Below are 16,731 nucleotides of genomic sequence, written 5' to 3'. Positions count from 1 at the left end.
ATCCACAGATGATTGTGCTGAGATGCAATAAAGTATGAATTGATTCTCTGCTATTTGTAATAATTTTTGCCTAACAATTGACACCAAGAAAACACATCTTCTCCTCCAGCCAACACCATACCATCTATGTGTGGAATCATCAGTTACAGAAAATGGATAAATATTGAACACTATGAAAAAGTTCACTTACCTTGATAATATAGTTTCTGATAATGAGGTTGACACATGCATTGTGTCAGATGGTGGAGTAAAGTCGGACTCATCTGGGCCCTCCCAAATTCCTCTCCTAATGCCTCAAAATGAATTGGGAAGGGGAGGTGTTAGGTGCCTGCTGGCTAAATTATACTTTATTCCTTACCTATAGTTTATTCAGGCGAACAATGAAGAGCCGAGAGACAGAGATGCCAAGTTCTCTCTTTATTTAACAGAAAAGAAGTGCTTAAATACCCCTCCTTGTCCCTGGTTTTCCCCAGAATCTTTAAGTAGCCAATCACGCAGGTGCTCACTCCCTCAGGCTGCTCTCCCATACAATGCTACAACAGTCCCTTACAGGGAGGCACAAACAAAGGACAGCTTAGATAGTCAACAGGAAAGGTCTGTCTCACTGGGGTGAGAGTGGAACCCAGTTCAGAGCAGGCCACACCCCAAAAGTCAGGGGCAGGCCTTGGGGATGACTGAATCAGTAACAGTTGTGGCTTCCAGAGCTTTAATGTTCACAGATGGAAAGGGGTTCAGACAATTAGTCAGAAGGATATTAAAGGGGACCTTTTATTGTCACTGGAAGCAGGGCTCTGTTGTATTGCCCATATGGCATTTGGGTCACAGTCCCAGGGTGAAGGGGAGCACTAGCAGGAATGAGACCCTGCTCACAATTCCAGAAAGCAAAAATGTGCTTGTGGTCATGCAAAGACCAGAGCACAGACCAAGAGAATAGTGACTCTCTTTAGATATATCACTTTAGAAGAACTGGGAAAAAGGGACCTACAGACTCCCAGACCTAGTTCTGAAAATAGTAGCACAAAGAACTTAAAGCTTGGGATAGTGCTTACTCTACCCTGGGAGCAGAATCCAATTTTAACATAAAATTAAAAGTCAAGAAATAGGAAACAAAGAAGGAAAAACAATAAAAAGACCCTAACAATGGAAAATTGTTGTGGTGATAGGGAAGATCATGACACAAACTCAGAAGAAAAAATCAGAGCAACTACATGCAAAGCCTCAAAGAAAAATGTGATTTAGTCACCCCCCCCCAAAAAAAAGAATTCCTAGAAGAGTTCAAAAAGATTTTAAAAATCAAATAAGAGAGGTAGAGGAAAAATTGGGAAAAGAAATGAAAATAATGCAAGAAAAAAAGAACCACAAAAATAATGAAGATAATACTTAAAAAACAGAACCAACCCAATGGCAAAAGAGGCTCAAAAATTCACTGAAGAGAATTCCTTAAAAAGCAAAATCAGTCAAATGGAAAGATCCCTTAAGAAATAATGCCTGAAAATTAAATTGGGTAAGTGGGAGCTAATAACTCCACAAAACATCAAAAAACAATAAAAATCCAAAGAATTAAAAAAAAATGAAGAAAATGTGGAAAAGGTCATTGGAAAATCAACTGATTTGGAAAATAATATAGAGGAGAAATAATTTAAGAATTATTGGACAACCTGAAAGTCACAATCAAAAAAAGAGCCCAGACATCATCTTTCAATAAATTAATCAAGGAAAACTGCCCTGATTTCCTAGAACCAGAAGGGGAAAAGAGTAATTGAAAGAATCCACCAATCACCTCCTGAAAGAGATCCCAAAATGAAAATTCCCAGGAATATTCTAAACAAATTCCAGAGCTATGAGATCAAGGAGAAAATATTACAATATTACAAGCAGCCAGAAAGAAGATTTAGCAATTTCTACATTAAAGGAGGGTAACTAGGTGGCAGAATGGATAGAGATCATGCCCAGAGTCAGGAAGATCTGCATTCATAGTTGCTTTAGAATCATATTATCTTTGTGATCCTGGGCAAGTCACTTAACTTTGCTCCAGTTTCCTCACCTGTAAAATGATCTGGAGAAGGAAATGGCTAATCATTCCAGTATCTCTAACCAAGAAAACCCCAAATGAGGTCACAAAGAGTCAAACATGACAGAAATGATTGAACAACAATAAATTAGGAAGCAAAGGAGAAGGCAGATAACCAAGAAAACACCCTCTCAGCAAAACTGAGTATAATCCTTCAGAAAAAAATAGACATTTAATAAAACAGAGGTGAATTTTCAAGCATTCCTGATGAAAAACCCACAGTTGAGTAGAAAATTTGATTTTTAAGTACAAGATTCAAGAGAGGCATAAAAAGTTAAACAGGAAAGAGAAATTATATGGGATTCAAAGAGATTAAACTTTTGACATTCCTACATTGGACAATTACACTTGCAGCTCAGCTCCTAAGACCTTTCTCATTATTGGGTCAGTCAGAAGAAGTATAAATAGACACAAGATGTGATTTGTTTATGATGGGATGATATAAAAAAAATAAAGTTAAGATAGGTTGGTTGGTTCTTGTCCTTCGTCCTAGAAGAAGACCAAAATAGTGTCACTATGTTGGAGACAAATGACAGTGTGTCGGACTGTGACTGATGAGATCAATATGAACTGGAAATGCTCTGCCACAGGTCAGGCACAAATAGTCCATGTGAACATCTGGGGTGGGAACTCTAAACCTACGGATGTCACATTTCTTTTGAGCTCCTTCAATTCTTCCTTCTTTATATAGGGCAGCTCCCTCACTGATGAGGGCATGCCATGCTGGCACTGTGTCAGTGTCTCCCATGCTAAAATTCTTTTTTAAATTTTTTTTAATTAAAAATTTTTTTCCATGCTAAAATTCTTAAGAGAGACCTTCAGGGCATCTTGGTATGCTCCTTCTGACCCCCTCATGAGTGCTTGCCCTGTGTGAGTTCTCCCTAGAATTGTCTTTTTGGCAAGTATACATCTAACATTCTAACAGTATGGTCACCCCATCATAGTTGCACTCTCTGTAGTATTGATATGAGAAAGAGGGATGCCCTGGAAGAATGGGGAAGAGATAGATAAAACCGGGTAAATTTTCTCACACAAGCAAAAAAGGAAGAGCTGATACTGTGAGAAGAAAATGATGTGTGTGTGTGGGGGGGGTGTTGGTGGTAGACAATGCTTGAACCTCATTCATACATATATATATATAATATATATTATATATATATATATATATATATCACTATACAAGGAAATAGGGAGGAGGGGAATAAGTGAAGAGGAAAGTGCTGATAGAAGGGAAGGCAGAATCGTAAGAGGTGGTGAACTGAAGCAAAATACTTTTGAGGAATGACAGGGGGAGAGATTGACAGAGACAGAGACAGAAAAACAGATAAGAAAATAGAATGAAGGGAAATACATAGTAAATATAACTGTGAATGTGAATAGAATAAATGAATCCATGATGATGTTTGTCCTTCATTCCCAAAGAAGACCATGACACCATGATGTCAAAACAGACACATGAACTGAATTTGCATAAGGGGAGCTGTGCTAAGTCACCAGCCCCACTTTCTCCTCCAGAGCCATCTCAATCCAGTGGCCAGATATGGAACAGTATGACTAGAATTGGCCCTGGATGTGAGGCAATCAAGGTTAAGTGACTTGCTCAAGGTCACACAGCTAATAAGTGGCAAATATCTGAAACTGGATTCGGTCTCCTGTCCTTCTAACTCTAAAACCAGTGCTCTATCCATTGCACCACTTAGCTGCCCTTTGTCAAATTTTTGCCTCAAATTAATCCATAAAACAGAAGGGAATAGCAGAATGGATTAGAAACCAGAATCTAATAATATGTTTTTTATAAGAGAGATACTTGACACATACTCAGAGAATATAATATAAATAAATATAAAAGAGAAAGACACACTCAGAGTTGAAATAAGGTACTTGAGCAGATCTATTATGCCTCAGCTGAAGTAAAAATAAAAAGCAGAAGTAGCAATTATTATCTCAGATAAAACAAAAGCAAAAATAGTCTTATTTAAAAAATTAAACAAGGAAACTACATTTTCTACGAGTCACAATAGATAATTAAGTATTATTAATAATAAACATTTATGCACCAAATAGCACAGCAGTCATATTTTTAAAGGAAATGTTAAATGTGTTATAGAAGAAATATATAATAAAACTGTCCCCTCTCAGAACCAGATAAATTTAACAAAAAAAAAGAAAGAAAGAAAGAAAGAAAGAAAGAAAGAAAGAAAGAAAGAAAGAAGAAAGAAGTTAAGGAGAAGAACAGAATTTTTAAAAAGTTAGATATAAAAAGCCTTTGGAAAAAAGTGAATGGGAATACAAAATAATATACTTTTTCTCCAAAGTACATGACTAAACAAAAATTTACCATGTAGTAAGGCACAAAAGCCTCACAAGCAAATGCAGAAAGGCAGAAATAGTAAAAGCAAACTTTTCAGATCACAATATAATAAAAGTCAGGTCGCCTAGGTGGTGCAGGGGATAGAGCACCGGCCCTGGAGTCAGGAGTCCCTGAGTCCAAATGTGACCTCAGACACTTAATAATTACCTAGCTGTGTGGCCTTGGGCAAGTCACTTAATTCCACTGCCTTACCAAAAAAAACTGAAAACAAGAAAGCTCAATATAATAAAAGGTACATTCAACAATGGGCCATGTATACATAAATGAAAACTTTATTGGAAACCAAATCTAATCCTAAAGAATGAGTGGGTCAAAGAACAAATCAAAGAAACAATAAATAATGTCATTAAAGAGAATGACAAAAATGAGACAACACATCCAAATTTATGGGATGCAGCTAAAACAGTACTCAGGGGGAAAATGTATATTGTAAACACATTAGCAAAATAGAGAAAGAGCAGATCAATGAATTGGGCATGCAAATAAAAACTGGAAAAAAAAAGAACAAATTAAAAATCTCCAGTTAAACACCTAATTGCAAACCCTGAAAATCAAAGACAAGACTAATAAAACTGAAAAATAAGAAAGCCATTGAATTCACAAATAAAAAGCTAGTAGCTGGTTTTGTAAAAAAACAAACACACCAACCAATGAAATAAATAAACTATTAGCTAACTTGATTTTAAAAAAAGAAAGAAAACCAAATGACCATTATCAAAAATCAAAGGGATGAATTTGGAATTGAAGTAATTATTGGGTTTTTTGTCATTATATGCTAATAAATCTAAAAAAATCTAAATGAAATAGATGAATATTTACAAAAATGTAAATCAAGGGGTGGCTAGGTGGCGAAGTGGATAGAGCACCGGCCCTGGAGTCAGGAGTCCCTAAGTTCAAATCGGGCCTCAGACACTTAATAATTACCTAGCTGTGTGGCCTTGGGCAAGCCACTTAACCCCATTGCCTTGCACAAAAAAACCCAAAAAAAACCAGATTAACAGAAGAGGAAATGGAATTTTTAAATCACCTAATCTTAGAATAAGAAACTTAACAAATCATAAATGAGCTCCCTATGAAAAAATCTTCAGGATGACATGAATTCCAGCATGAATTTTACTAAGCATTTAAAGAACAATTAATTCCAATTTTATATAAACTATTTGGAAAAGGAGGTGAAGTACAAGTTCTACAAAGTTCCTTTTATGACACAAATATGCTGCTGATATCTAAACCAGAAAGAGCCAAAATGGAGGAAAAAACCTATAGATCAATTTCTCTCATGAATATTGGTGAAAATTTTTAAATAAAATATTAGCAAGGAGATTAACAATATATTGCCAGGATACTACATTTATGACCTGGTGGGCTTTATAACCAAGAATGCAGGGCTAGTTCAATATTAGAAAAACTTTATCACTCAAGCAAGTCTATATTTATGGGGGGGAGGGGGTATTTCATTTACTCATAAGAATATTTTATTAATGTAAAAAAACATTTGTACAAAATGAGAATAAAAAAATTAAAAAAAAGAAAATCAGCAGAATCGACCATGCCAAGAGCAAACCCAACAGAAATCATATGATTATCTCTATAGATGCAGAAAAAGTCTTTGATAAAATACATCCATTCTTATTACAAACACTCCAGAGCATAGGAATAAATGGAACTTACCTTAAAATGACATGTAGCAAATATTTATAACCATCAGCAATTATCTTTAATAGAGATAAACAAAACTGTCACTCTTCCCTGAAGATAGGATGGTATTCTTGGAGAATTCTTTTTTTTTTTTTTAGGTTTTTTGCAAGGCAAATGGAGTTAAGTGGCTTGCCCAAGGCCACACAGCTAGGTAATTATCAAGTGTCTGAGACCGAATTTGAACCCAGGTACTCCTGACTCCAGGGCCAGTGCTTTATCCCTATGCCACCTAGCCGCCCCTATTCTTGGAGAATTCTAAAGAATCACCTAAAAAAAATTAGTCAGAACAATGAACAATTTTAGCAAAGTTGCAAGATATAAAATTAACCCTCACAAATATACTACCCACAAAGTATTGAAGCAAGGAGTTAGAGAAATTCCATTTAAATTAACCCTAGACAATATAAAAATACTTGGAAATCTCCCTGCCAAGACAAACCAAGGCCCTCTATATGAATACAATTAAGCACTTTTCACACAAATTAAGTCAGATCTAAACAACTGGAAAAGCATGAATTGCTCCCGAGTAGGCAAAGCCAGTATAATAAAAATGACCATTCCATCAAAATTAATTTACTTGGTGTCCTACCAAATAGCCCCCCAAAAATAGTAACCAAATTCATTTTGCAGAAAAAAAGGTCAAGAATATCTAGGAAATCAATGAAAAAACTGTGCAGGAAGGTGGCCTAGCCATACTAGACCTCAAACTGTACTCTAAGGGGGTAATCCCTCAAAACGATCTGCTACGAGGTAAGATTTCCGATGATGGATCACTGGACTAGATTAGGTTCATACATAATAGTAACTCCAATGTTTGATAAACCCAATGACTGCAGCTTTGGGGAGAAGAACTCACCATTTGACAAAAAAAAAAAACTGCTAGGAAAACTGGAAAACATTTTGGCAGAAACTAGGAATAGACCAATATTTTACACTTCTGACTTTCCTCTTTCCCCCTTCCAGGATAAGCCAAACTAGGAAGAGCCTAGGGAGAGGAGTCGAGATCCTTGCTGGATCCTCCATAAGTGCTCTCATCTCTTCTCCATGATTCTTCTTAGTCATCACCTCAATCTCGACACCTATCCCTCATCTCTCTCCTGAGCTCATCTTCAGTCATCTCCTTGCTGGACAGCTCCACTTGGGCATGGTCCAGCCAAACTCCTCTTTCCTATAGACTGCCCCCACCTCCATCCATCTCCTCCACTATGCTAACTAATCTTTGTTGGCTTCTGACTTTGAGCCAAGTCCAATAGCCCATGCTATGGAGAACCTTATGGCTTGGCAGGAGAAGAATAATCTATCAATTAATCAATAACCATTTATTCAATATCTATGGTGTGCCAGGCTAAGCATCTGGGATAGAAAAGGAGACCAAGACCAGTCCCTGCCCTCAAGAAGCTCCCAGTTTCACGGAGGAGGCACCTCACCAAGACAACTCTGCATAGGAAAAAGGCAAAAATGGAGAGGGACGGCTCTGATATTCAGGGCAACTGGAGAAGGTTTCCTGAAGGTGGAATTTTAAAGAAAATCAGACAGGTCAGTGGTCAAAATGAAGGAAAGAGAAGGGTCCAGAAAAGAGGACAGTCAGAACATGCCAAGAGACCACCAGAAGGCTGATGTCCCCAGATCCAAGAGGATGTGGGGAGGAATGTGGTGGGAGAAGCCTTGGAAAAGGTTGAAGGGGATAAAAGTCTTTGAAGGCCAAACAGAGCATTTTCTATTTAATCCTGAAGATAATAGAGAGCCAGTGGGGTTTACTGGCAAGGGGGTGACATGGTCAGACCTGCATTTTAGAAAATCACATTGGTCTCTGACTGGAAGGGGAAGACCAGAGGCAGGTAGTATTACTGAAATCATCTTGGCCTAGGGTGATGGGTCTGCATAGATTGAAGGAAAGAAGGAGGCATATTCAAGAAATGCTTGGGACCCCTTCTGGGGAGGCTGGAGACAGGCCTACAATACTAGTAGAAGGGGAGAAGGATCTGACCCAGAAAGACAGAAGTTTTGGAGTTAAAATAAGATTTGACGAAACATTTTAGATCAGATTTTTCCAGATGTTGGATCTCCCAACCTGCTTCTTGAGCTTCTTGAAGGTAGGGAGCCCCAGGTGTCCAGGACTTAGTGAGCATTTACTTAATAAATACTTGCTTATGTCTCTCTCTCTCTCTCTTTCTCTCTCTCTCTCTCTCTCTTTGTGTGTGTGTGTGTGTGTGTTTCTGGACTGTATTCACTGTTAGCCGGAGTACTTGCAAGGGAGCAGAGAACCCAGAGTTGTGAGTGATACTTTGAAGTGAAAACCCTGGAGGGGTCACAAACTAGAGAATAATTTGTGGGAAGTTCCCCAAGACCAAACCCAGTCCCTAGAACCCCTTTGCTTGGACCATGGGTTACTTAGCTCCTGACCTGTTGCATTCTTGATCTGGGGGCCCCACAGCCTTCCTGGCTTCCCTGAAAGCACAACTGGGTTTCTCCTCCGAGCTGTGGTCTCTGGCATTCTCGGGGGCCTCCAGCAGGAGGTGAGCCCCTCGTCCTGGCCAGATTCCCCCACCGCTGGGATTCCATGCAATGTTCTCCCCCTTTCCTTCCGTAGGGCTGGCAGTGTGGCTCTCCTCTCTCTGACCACATCCTCCTCTCTGAGCCACCCAGGCCTCCCTCAGACCTGGTGTGGTTGGGCCTCTTCCCTCCTACCCTCCTCCTCCTCAGGCCCCACCCCTCGATCTCCAAGCTCTCTGCTGTGGCCCAGCCCCTAGATTCTGTCCTCTGCTCCCCCAGCTTACAGTTGACTGGAGCACCACATCCAGGCCTTGGGGGAAGTGGCTGAGCCCCTCCTAGCAGCTCAGTTCCCCTCCACAGGGAACGGAGCAAGAAGACTCCCTCTGGCTCTCAGCCTCCATACTGGGTCCTCTGCTGAGGTCATCTCATCAAGGCTGTGCCTGCTGGGGCCAATCCTTCCTGCTGCTGCTGCGGCTGCTGTCCTTCGTGCTCAGACGATCCAAATCAACACGGGGTTGGAGTGAAGGTACAGTGTTTGCCTGCGGTGGACCAGACCGGCCAAGCTCAGAAGGCTGGACCACAAACAGCCCACACCATGGCTGAGGGCGGAGAGCCACTGGGATTCTCCCTTGCTCCTTTGGTGTGGGTCCACCACACTGGCTGGGTCTTCCTACTACCTATGCAGTCTCGGGTCCTGCCCCTCCCTGGGCAAGCTGGCCCTGAAAGCCAAAGGCTGAAATGGCCTGGCTTCCCTCCCTGGGCCAGCCAGGGGCCATGTAGAGGGGCTGGGAAGGACTGGCAGGAGGGCTGACACCCAAGCCTGACCCTGGTCTGCTGGGGAAACACTGAGACAGAACCATGACCCCAACAAAGGGCAGGCTGGCCAGTTCAAGGCTGCAGCCCTCCCAGGATTGGAGGGACTTCATTCACTTACCCTGGCTTCAAGGCTGTTTTCAATTCTAGGTACTGAGTGGAATGCCTTTATAAAAACCATTTGGGATTTTCTTGGCAAAGATCCTGAGTGGTTTGCTATTTCCTTCTCCAGTTCACTTTACAAATGAGGAAACTGAGGCAAGCAGAGTGAAGTGACTTCCCTAAAGTCACAAACTAGTGAATGTCTTAAGTCACATTTGAACTTGGGTCTTCCTGACTTTGGGCCCAGCACACTATTCACCACACCATCTCAATGCCTTACACGTTGGGGTCCCTTTGCATGAACAATCACAATGGGAGTGGGGAGGCATGGCAGGAGATCAACTACATTTGCATTTTTATATTCTCAACCCTAGATTAAGCAGTCAGTCAGACCCTGGGTGGGGAGGGGAAGCTAGGGTAGAGCAAGGTACCCAGGACAAACGTGGGAAGTTGCTTGTCCTTAACAGACTCAAGTCATCTGGCCCAAGTGACCCAAAGCCTCAGTTCCCCAAGCTACCTTCCTTGATGGTTGCAAAATCAAAGAGCCAGGGCCATGTTAATGCTGCTGAGTCACATTTTCTCTCTAGTAAAAGGAACAAGCTGTCAAGAAGCTTCATGGCTTCCTGGACAAACCCCCATTTCTGTTTTTTGGTTGACTTTGTGTTTGATTTTCTAGAGAGACATTGAAAGCCTGGGAGCATAAACTTCTGACTTTCAAGAAAGTCAATGGATAAACATTTATTAAACACATACTATGTGCCAGGCCTTATGCTGAGGGCTCTCAAACACTACCTCCAGGAGCTCACAAATCTATACAAAACTAGCTCTGGACAGGATAGAGGGCATAATGGGCAGATGGGGAGGCCCCAGAATTAAGAGATCCTGTGGGAGGTAGGATTACAGCTGGGGTTTAAAGGGAAGCCAGGGAGGTCTGGAGTCAGAGAAGAGGTAGAGCATTCCGGGCAGGAGAATGTCAGAGAGAATACCCAGAACTGAGAGAGACATGGAGGGTCTTGTTCACGTAACAGCCAGGAAGTCGGTATCACTGGATCAAAGAATTTGTGTTGGGGAGTAAAGTCTAAGAAGACTAGAGGGCGGCTAGGTGGCGCAGAGGATAGTCAGGAGTCCCTGGGTTCAAATCTGGCCTCAGACACTTAATAATTACCTAGCCATGTGGCCTTGGGCAAGCCACTTAGCCCCATTTGCCTTGCAAAAAAAAAAAAAAAAAGAAGACTGGGAAGGGAGGAGGCTGGGTTATGAAAGGCTATGAACGCCAAAAGTATTGTTGATACTAAAGGTGACAGGGAGCCATTGGAGTTTATTGAATAGAGGGGTGATGTGGTCAGACCAGTGCCTTAGGGAGATCACTGGAGACTGGACTAAAGTGGGGAGTCTCGAGACAGGCAGATGCCCAGCAGTGATTGTCACAATACAAATGTGAGGTGACGGGGTTGCAGAGAAGGGGGTGGACTGCAGAGACTGAAGAAGTGAAATCAAGGAAAGATGCTGTGGAGGTGAACCGGACCAGGGATGCAGCAGAGGTGAAACCAACATGCCTTAATGCCATGTTGAATGCGGGATGTTGCAGAGTCCAGATTAACCCTTAGTTTGGGAGTCTGGGAGATCAGGAAGACAGGGCTGCCCCTGAAAGTCACAGGAAAAACTGGGGGTGGGGAGCAGTTTGGGGAAAAGACAATGAGTTGTGTTGGACACATTGAGTTTGTCTACTGGACATCCAGTTTGAGATGTCTGAGAAACAAATGGAGAAGTTGGAGTAGATTTGAGAATCATCAGCAGATAAAGTAATTAAATCTATGGGAACTAATGAGATCACCACAGAGAAAGGAAAAAATGGTCAGAAATATTTAGAAAACCAGAAGAGTGGGATTTCCCAAAAACCTAGAGAGAAGAGAGTATCAAGGAAGAGGAATCCAGTGTCAGAGACTGCAGAGATTGAGAAGTGATCATTGGATCATGTTTGTGTTGTGTCCCCCAAAAGAATAGAACCTCCTAGAGGCCAGGGTGGCTTCACTCAAGCCCTTATATGTCCATTAATAACATTGAATAGGGAAAAACATGGAAGTCTTGAATTTGGGCTCAATGAAACATCTTCATGGGATCCCAATGGGCAGACGTGGCTGAGGAAGGAATCCTTTCTTTTTAAGCTTTGCTCTGGTCAGACCTCAGGGGAGGGCTGAGGTCATTTGGTAGGCACACTGAATAAAGAAGACCATATCCAGAGGAGACAGTTCTAATAGGGAAGGGTCCAGAGAAGGCACAGGTAAGGGACACAAGTGTCACAGTTTTCAAACATTTTCAGAATTTCAGAAAGGGTCTCAACAACTATAGAATGGCCCCTCCACTCTTGATCTACCTGACAAAGTGTCCTTCAGCCTCTCCTTCCAACTCTAGGCAGTGTTGTCTCCCCACCTTCTTCATAACCCCAAGCTACGCGGCCTTCCCAAACCCAGAATGAAGACTATCTTATTCAGATCACTCTTACGTAACACCTGGTATTATCTGCATTACATAAAACCTGTATTATGTGTATTAACTAATTCTTAGTTGTTGGTGAGGTAGAGGTGACTCGACCTCCAGAGACACCTTTGTAGAATTCAGAGTCCTGGACACGAAGCCCATCCCCTAAGCCTCAGTTTCCTCACCTGTAAATGGAGCTTCTATAGAGAGGCTGAAGCCTCAAAGCTGTTATTGCAGAACAGCAATGGGAGTAAGGTGATGAGGCTCAAGTTCTGTGTAAGGTTCAGTGGATGCTACTGGGGCTGGTGTTGGAAACCCACTTGGGAAGGGCTAGCATGACTGAGCTGATCTGAGGAGCATGATGGGAAGAGAGCAGAATGAAATACAGGAAAGAATCACTCCATGGTTCAACCTTGTCTATGGTGGCAAAAATCAAATCATCCCTAACTGAAAACAGGTGTCAGAGGGGTGGAAAGAGCTGGTCTGAAGGGAGGCCCACGGGTCTCAAGGATGAACAGGCTAGCAGGAGATGAACAGAGGCCAACCTGCATCCACTCACGAGAAGGTGGGGGGAATAAGAGGGTGCATGCCAAGAGAGGTTAGGGCCAGGGCACTGCTCAGATCAAGCTCTGAAGCATCTAAAGAATGAGTCAGTGAAGGAAAGAATCAAAAGTGACCAGCCTACCCCTAAAGTGTGTAACCGTTTAATACATTCAGATAGTTACCAGAACAAAATAAAAAAGGACAATCAGTCAGGAGAAGCTTCTCTGTGGTTGAGAACCCCCTTAGCCCAGGAGCCACTGGGGTACAAATAGATTCTGGGGAGGACCCACCAAGAGAAGGGTTTAGTCATTTCCGATTTGGAAATCCCGTTTTTCTTGTGGCACTGCCTCCAGGTAACTCCATGGGTGGCTCCATGAATGACCCTCAGAGAGCAAACTGGTGCCCAAGGTGGCTGAGGCCAGAGCCAGAGTCTGAATCAGGTCAGTTGGGCCCAAGACCATGCATCCACACGCACACACACAGTCTCCCTCTCTTGCTAGAGGCCTCTTTCCTTCCCTGGAACATCACAGACACTTGTTGGCTGGGTTTCCGTCACAGGGAGCAGGGAAGGGGCCTCCCCAAGAAGCAAGCCCTTACTCAAAAGTTTCTGAGGTGGGCAGGAACGGGGAGAGGGCAGACATACATAGCCATGGCTACAGAGGCTGGAAGACAAGGGGTAGGCCGGTCCAGTGGAGAGAGAGCCGAGGCACTTTCTGGGACTTGGACCCAGGAGATGAAAGTTCCTGGAGGTCAGGGGTTTCCTTTCTCTTCCTTCCTTTTCATCTGCTCCCTGGCTCCGAGGGGTTGGACCCTGGTAGCTTTATCCTTACTAAAACGCTATTGAACTTTGGTAGAAGGAGCAGGCGCCAGGGCCAGCCAAAGCCAATGCTGGGGTCAGGGAGCAGGGCAGGGGGCACGCATCATGGAAAATGTTCTTCATCCAACGTGTTTATTTCCAAGGCAGCTGCACCAACGTAAGCAGAGGCTCAGGCTTCTGGGCAGAGACATCCCCAGTGAGGCAGGCCCTCTTTCCTTGGGGTTGCAGTGAGGTCTCCGTGAAAGGCACGTATGTGTCCAGGCCAGCTCTTGGTCGGGCCAGGGCCTAGCCAAGACCCCCGGGGCTAGCCTCGACGGGTGCCCATGTGTCCTTGCACAGGCCCCGCCCCCCCAGTCAGCGGCCTCAAGTTTCAAAGTACTTGTAAATAGCTGTCACATACTGCATGACGCTCTGCCAGTCCGGACGCTCCGTCCGCACCATCTCACAGATGTTCTGCCACAGGAGAGACAGGGTGGGGTGTTAGGAGCCACAGCAGGGCTGGTAGGGCCCCTTGGACTGGGCCCGGGGGCCCAGAGAGACAGGAGAGTGAGGAGATGAGAGAGAAAGTAACACAGCGAGACAGAGACAGAGACAGAAGACAGAAACAGACAGAGAGACAGAGAGAGACAGAGACAGAAAGCGCCCACGTGAATGAGCCCTGAAGCAGGATCAATAGCTCCCTCACTGGATGGCTCCCACTTGCCAACCAAGGCAGTAGAGGCAGTGGAGGGGTCCCCCTTGAGACCTTGCCCCCCTGCAGTTTTGTCTGCTCCGTCTAGGTTGCTAAGGTTCCCAGAACACGTCTATTGTGAACCAAGACAATGGCTGGGCTGAACCAGAGCAAAGAGAAAAGCCTATTTTTAAATGGGGCCTAGGCTGTAGGGAAACACCACCCACTCCCCTTGGAGCCTTTGTCCTTCAATTGCTGGAAACTGGAGCTCAAGGCCTGCACCCCCCCCCCGGGCCCCCCCAACACTTACCAGAGTGGACTTGATGCCGACACTTTCTGCCGCCTGGAAGGCCAGGGAGAAATTCCTTTTCTGTAAACATACCAAAGGAGAGGCCACCTGTAATGGGGGGTGAGGGGAAGGGGGGCACTCTGGGATGCACCCCCAACCCAGCCTTCCTTTCTTACCTTGTCCTGGCCTGTCAGCTCTTGGTAGGGGATGTGGGCCGGCAGGTAGGTGTGCAGGAGAGCGCAGAAGGCCAGGCCGTCATTCCAGCTGCTGCTGAAGTTGGTGATGTCAATGTTCTGGAGGGAAAGGGGGCCAAGGCACTCAGAGTGCAGGCCAGGGGACCTGGGGCCTCCGCCAGGAGAGATGCCAACCCTAACCCAACATGAACCTCTTGACTCAAGAACAGCAAACTACCCTCACTGGGAAGGAGTCCCCTGGCCCTGAGTATCTTAGGGAAGGGGAGATGTCAACCAATGTGCGTGGAAATGAGCTTGTCAAGGGTCATAGTGGTCCCCAAGCAAATGCAAGAACATCAAGGGCAGGATTCTCAACAGGAAGACTAGAACCCAGAGCAAATTCCATGTGGCCGGGGTCTAGGGGGCCAGGGGCCAGGCCCTACAGGCAGCCGAGTCCTACAGGATGACAGCCCACCAGGTGCCCCCCCCCCCCCAGGATCTCTCTGACTGGACCAACAACCTTGGTCCCTTTGCTAACATCAGGACCAAGCTTAAGGGAGGGCTGAGGACAGTTGAGATGGACCTTCCCCTTCCTAGGCCTGGGAGGTCTGCCCTGGGTGTGAGACTGGGGGCCACCTGGCCTCCCAGATCTTTTTCAGAATACTGCTGTTTAGTCAGGACTCCTCTCATGCTGCGCCCTGGGAACTCAGAACACTGTGATGCCTGTCAGCACCATCACCATCTGAGGCTTCATCTCGAAGAGTGCTCTCCATCTTCTTCAGAGAGAAGCCTCCTACACCACACACACCTACCTACACACACACACACACACACACACACTTACCCGCCCCCCCCCCAGCATTCTCCACCCCACTGAGAAGGACTCCAGGTCAGTCTGGGCTGACCTCATCTGCAGTTTCCCGGGGGGTTCCATGTTCTCGGCCTCTGCAAGCCTGGCAGGGCCTCCCACTGTGGGAGGGCTTCCTTCTTCCCTGCCCTCCTCCACCTTCATAACCACAGTCCTGGCTGCTCTGCTCCACTCGCCAGCACGGTGCCTCTGGGTGCCCTCAACCCAGGGCTCCTCTCCCCAAAGAAAGCATTTCTTTTTTTTTTTAGGTTTTTTTTTTTGCAAGGCAAATGGGGTTAAGTGGCTTGCCCAAGGCCACATAGCTAGGTAATTATTAAGTGTCTGAGACCGGATTTGAACCCAAGTCCTCCTGACTCCAGGGCCAGTGCTTTATCCACTAAGCCACCTAGCCACCCCTGAGAGCATTTCTAAATAGCTTAACACAAATGATCACTTTGGGGTTGCTATGCCCTTTCCACAGCTGGGGAAACTGAATCTCTGAGAGGCATAATTTACCACTTGGGCCTACTGCATCCTCACCAGGACCCTGGCCCTCTCCCCATTAGACAGAAGCTCCTCCAGAGCTGGGAAGGGGTGGGGCTGGAGCTCAGATACTCCCTAGATGGGGATAATAACAGTGCCCCACTCCCAGGGGCTCAAATGTCCAACAGGGCAGTGGTGGGCACACGGGCAGCTCTCCCAGCACCCAATCCCTCCCCAGCACTCTGCCACCAGGAGGTCCCTAGGGCCTGGCTTTCCACCACCTGAGCAGGGCTGTCCAGCTGGCTCCAGCACTGGTTGTGTCCAGGAAGTTGAGGGAGGTCAACCACCCCCCTTTCCCCTCCCCACCCCCAGAAAGGAATCCACCCTGGAGCTAAGCTGGCCCCTGTGGGCCCAATTAACCCCTCACCATCTGGAATCCCCAGCTAGAGGGCCTAAGCCCCTAGCCCCACTCCCCACTCTCTCTGCTCCCAGGTCTCTCTTCCCATCACCAACCATTTTCTGCCAGCTGGTGTGCCTCTAGTACCCTGCAAGGGAAGTGGGCACGCTGGCAGCTGTGCCCATCACTGTCTTAGGGGACTCACTAAGAGGCTTCTCCAGAGAAGTTGTGTCCCACCGGTTCATTCTGGGAATCCCTCATCTGAGGGGTCTCTACCACCCCCTCACACCCATCTACAGAACTCACAACAGACCCTGCCAATTCCCTAGCCCCCCATCATTTCTGTACCCATTGGTACAGAGACTCAGATCCAAATTCTCAAGGCCCTCTTAAGTTTGCCTTGGACAATTAAACATCCCCACCCCCACCTGTCGAACCCCTTCCCCAGAACCAACTCTTTAAATGGCTACCAAAACCAGGTATATT

The 16,731-nt window shown here is 45.1% G+C and overlaps 2 protein-coding genes across 4 annotated transcripts in view; both read right to left on the bottom strand.

Moving 5' to 3' along the window:
* Nucleotides 1–16,731, bottom strand: part of LOC141497082 (uncharacterized) — an 857,774-nt gene that overhangs the window by 256,779 nt on the left and 584,264 nt on the right. The gene's annotated exons all lie outside the window — the stretch shown is intronic.
* SPECC1L (sperm antigen with calponin homology and coiled-coil domains 1 like) overlaps nucleotides 12,715–16,731 on the bottom strand; it is a 40,147-nt gene continuing 36,130 nt past the window's right edge. For all 3 annotated transcript variants that reach the window (XM_074199669.1, XM_074199668.1, XM_074199667.1), the window contains exons 14-16: nucleotides 14,522–14,638; nucleotides 14,367–14,426; nucleotides 12,715–13,839 (exon numbers count right to left, since the gene is read on the bottom strand). In XM_074199669.1, the coding sequence (XP_074055770.1) occupies nucleotides 13,750–13,839; nucleotides 14,367–14,426; nucleotides 14,522–14,638 (267 nt within the window). In that variant the 3' untranslated portion in view covers nucleotides 12,715–13,749. The remainder of the gene's footprint in view (nucleotides 13,840–14,366; nucleotides 14,427–14,521; nucleotides 14,639–16,731) is intronic.

Source organism: Macrotis lagotis, chromosome X, assembly GCF_037893015.1.
Source record: "Macrotis lagotis isolate mMagLag1 chromosome X, bilby.v1.9.chrom.fasta, whole genome shotgun sequence".
Lineage (NCBI taxonomy): Eukaryota > Metazoa > Chordata > Mammalia > Peramelemorphia > Peramelidae > Macrotis > Macrotis lagotis.
This window is presented reverse-complemented; position numbering and strand designations above follow the sequence as displayed.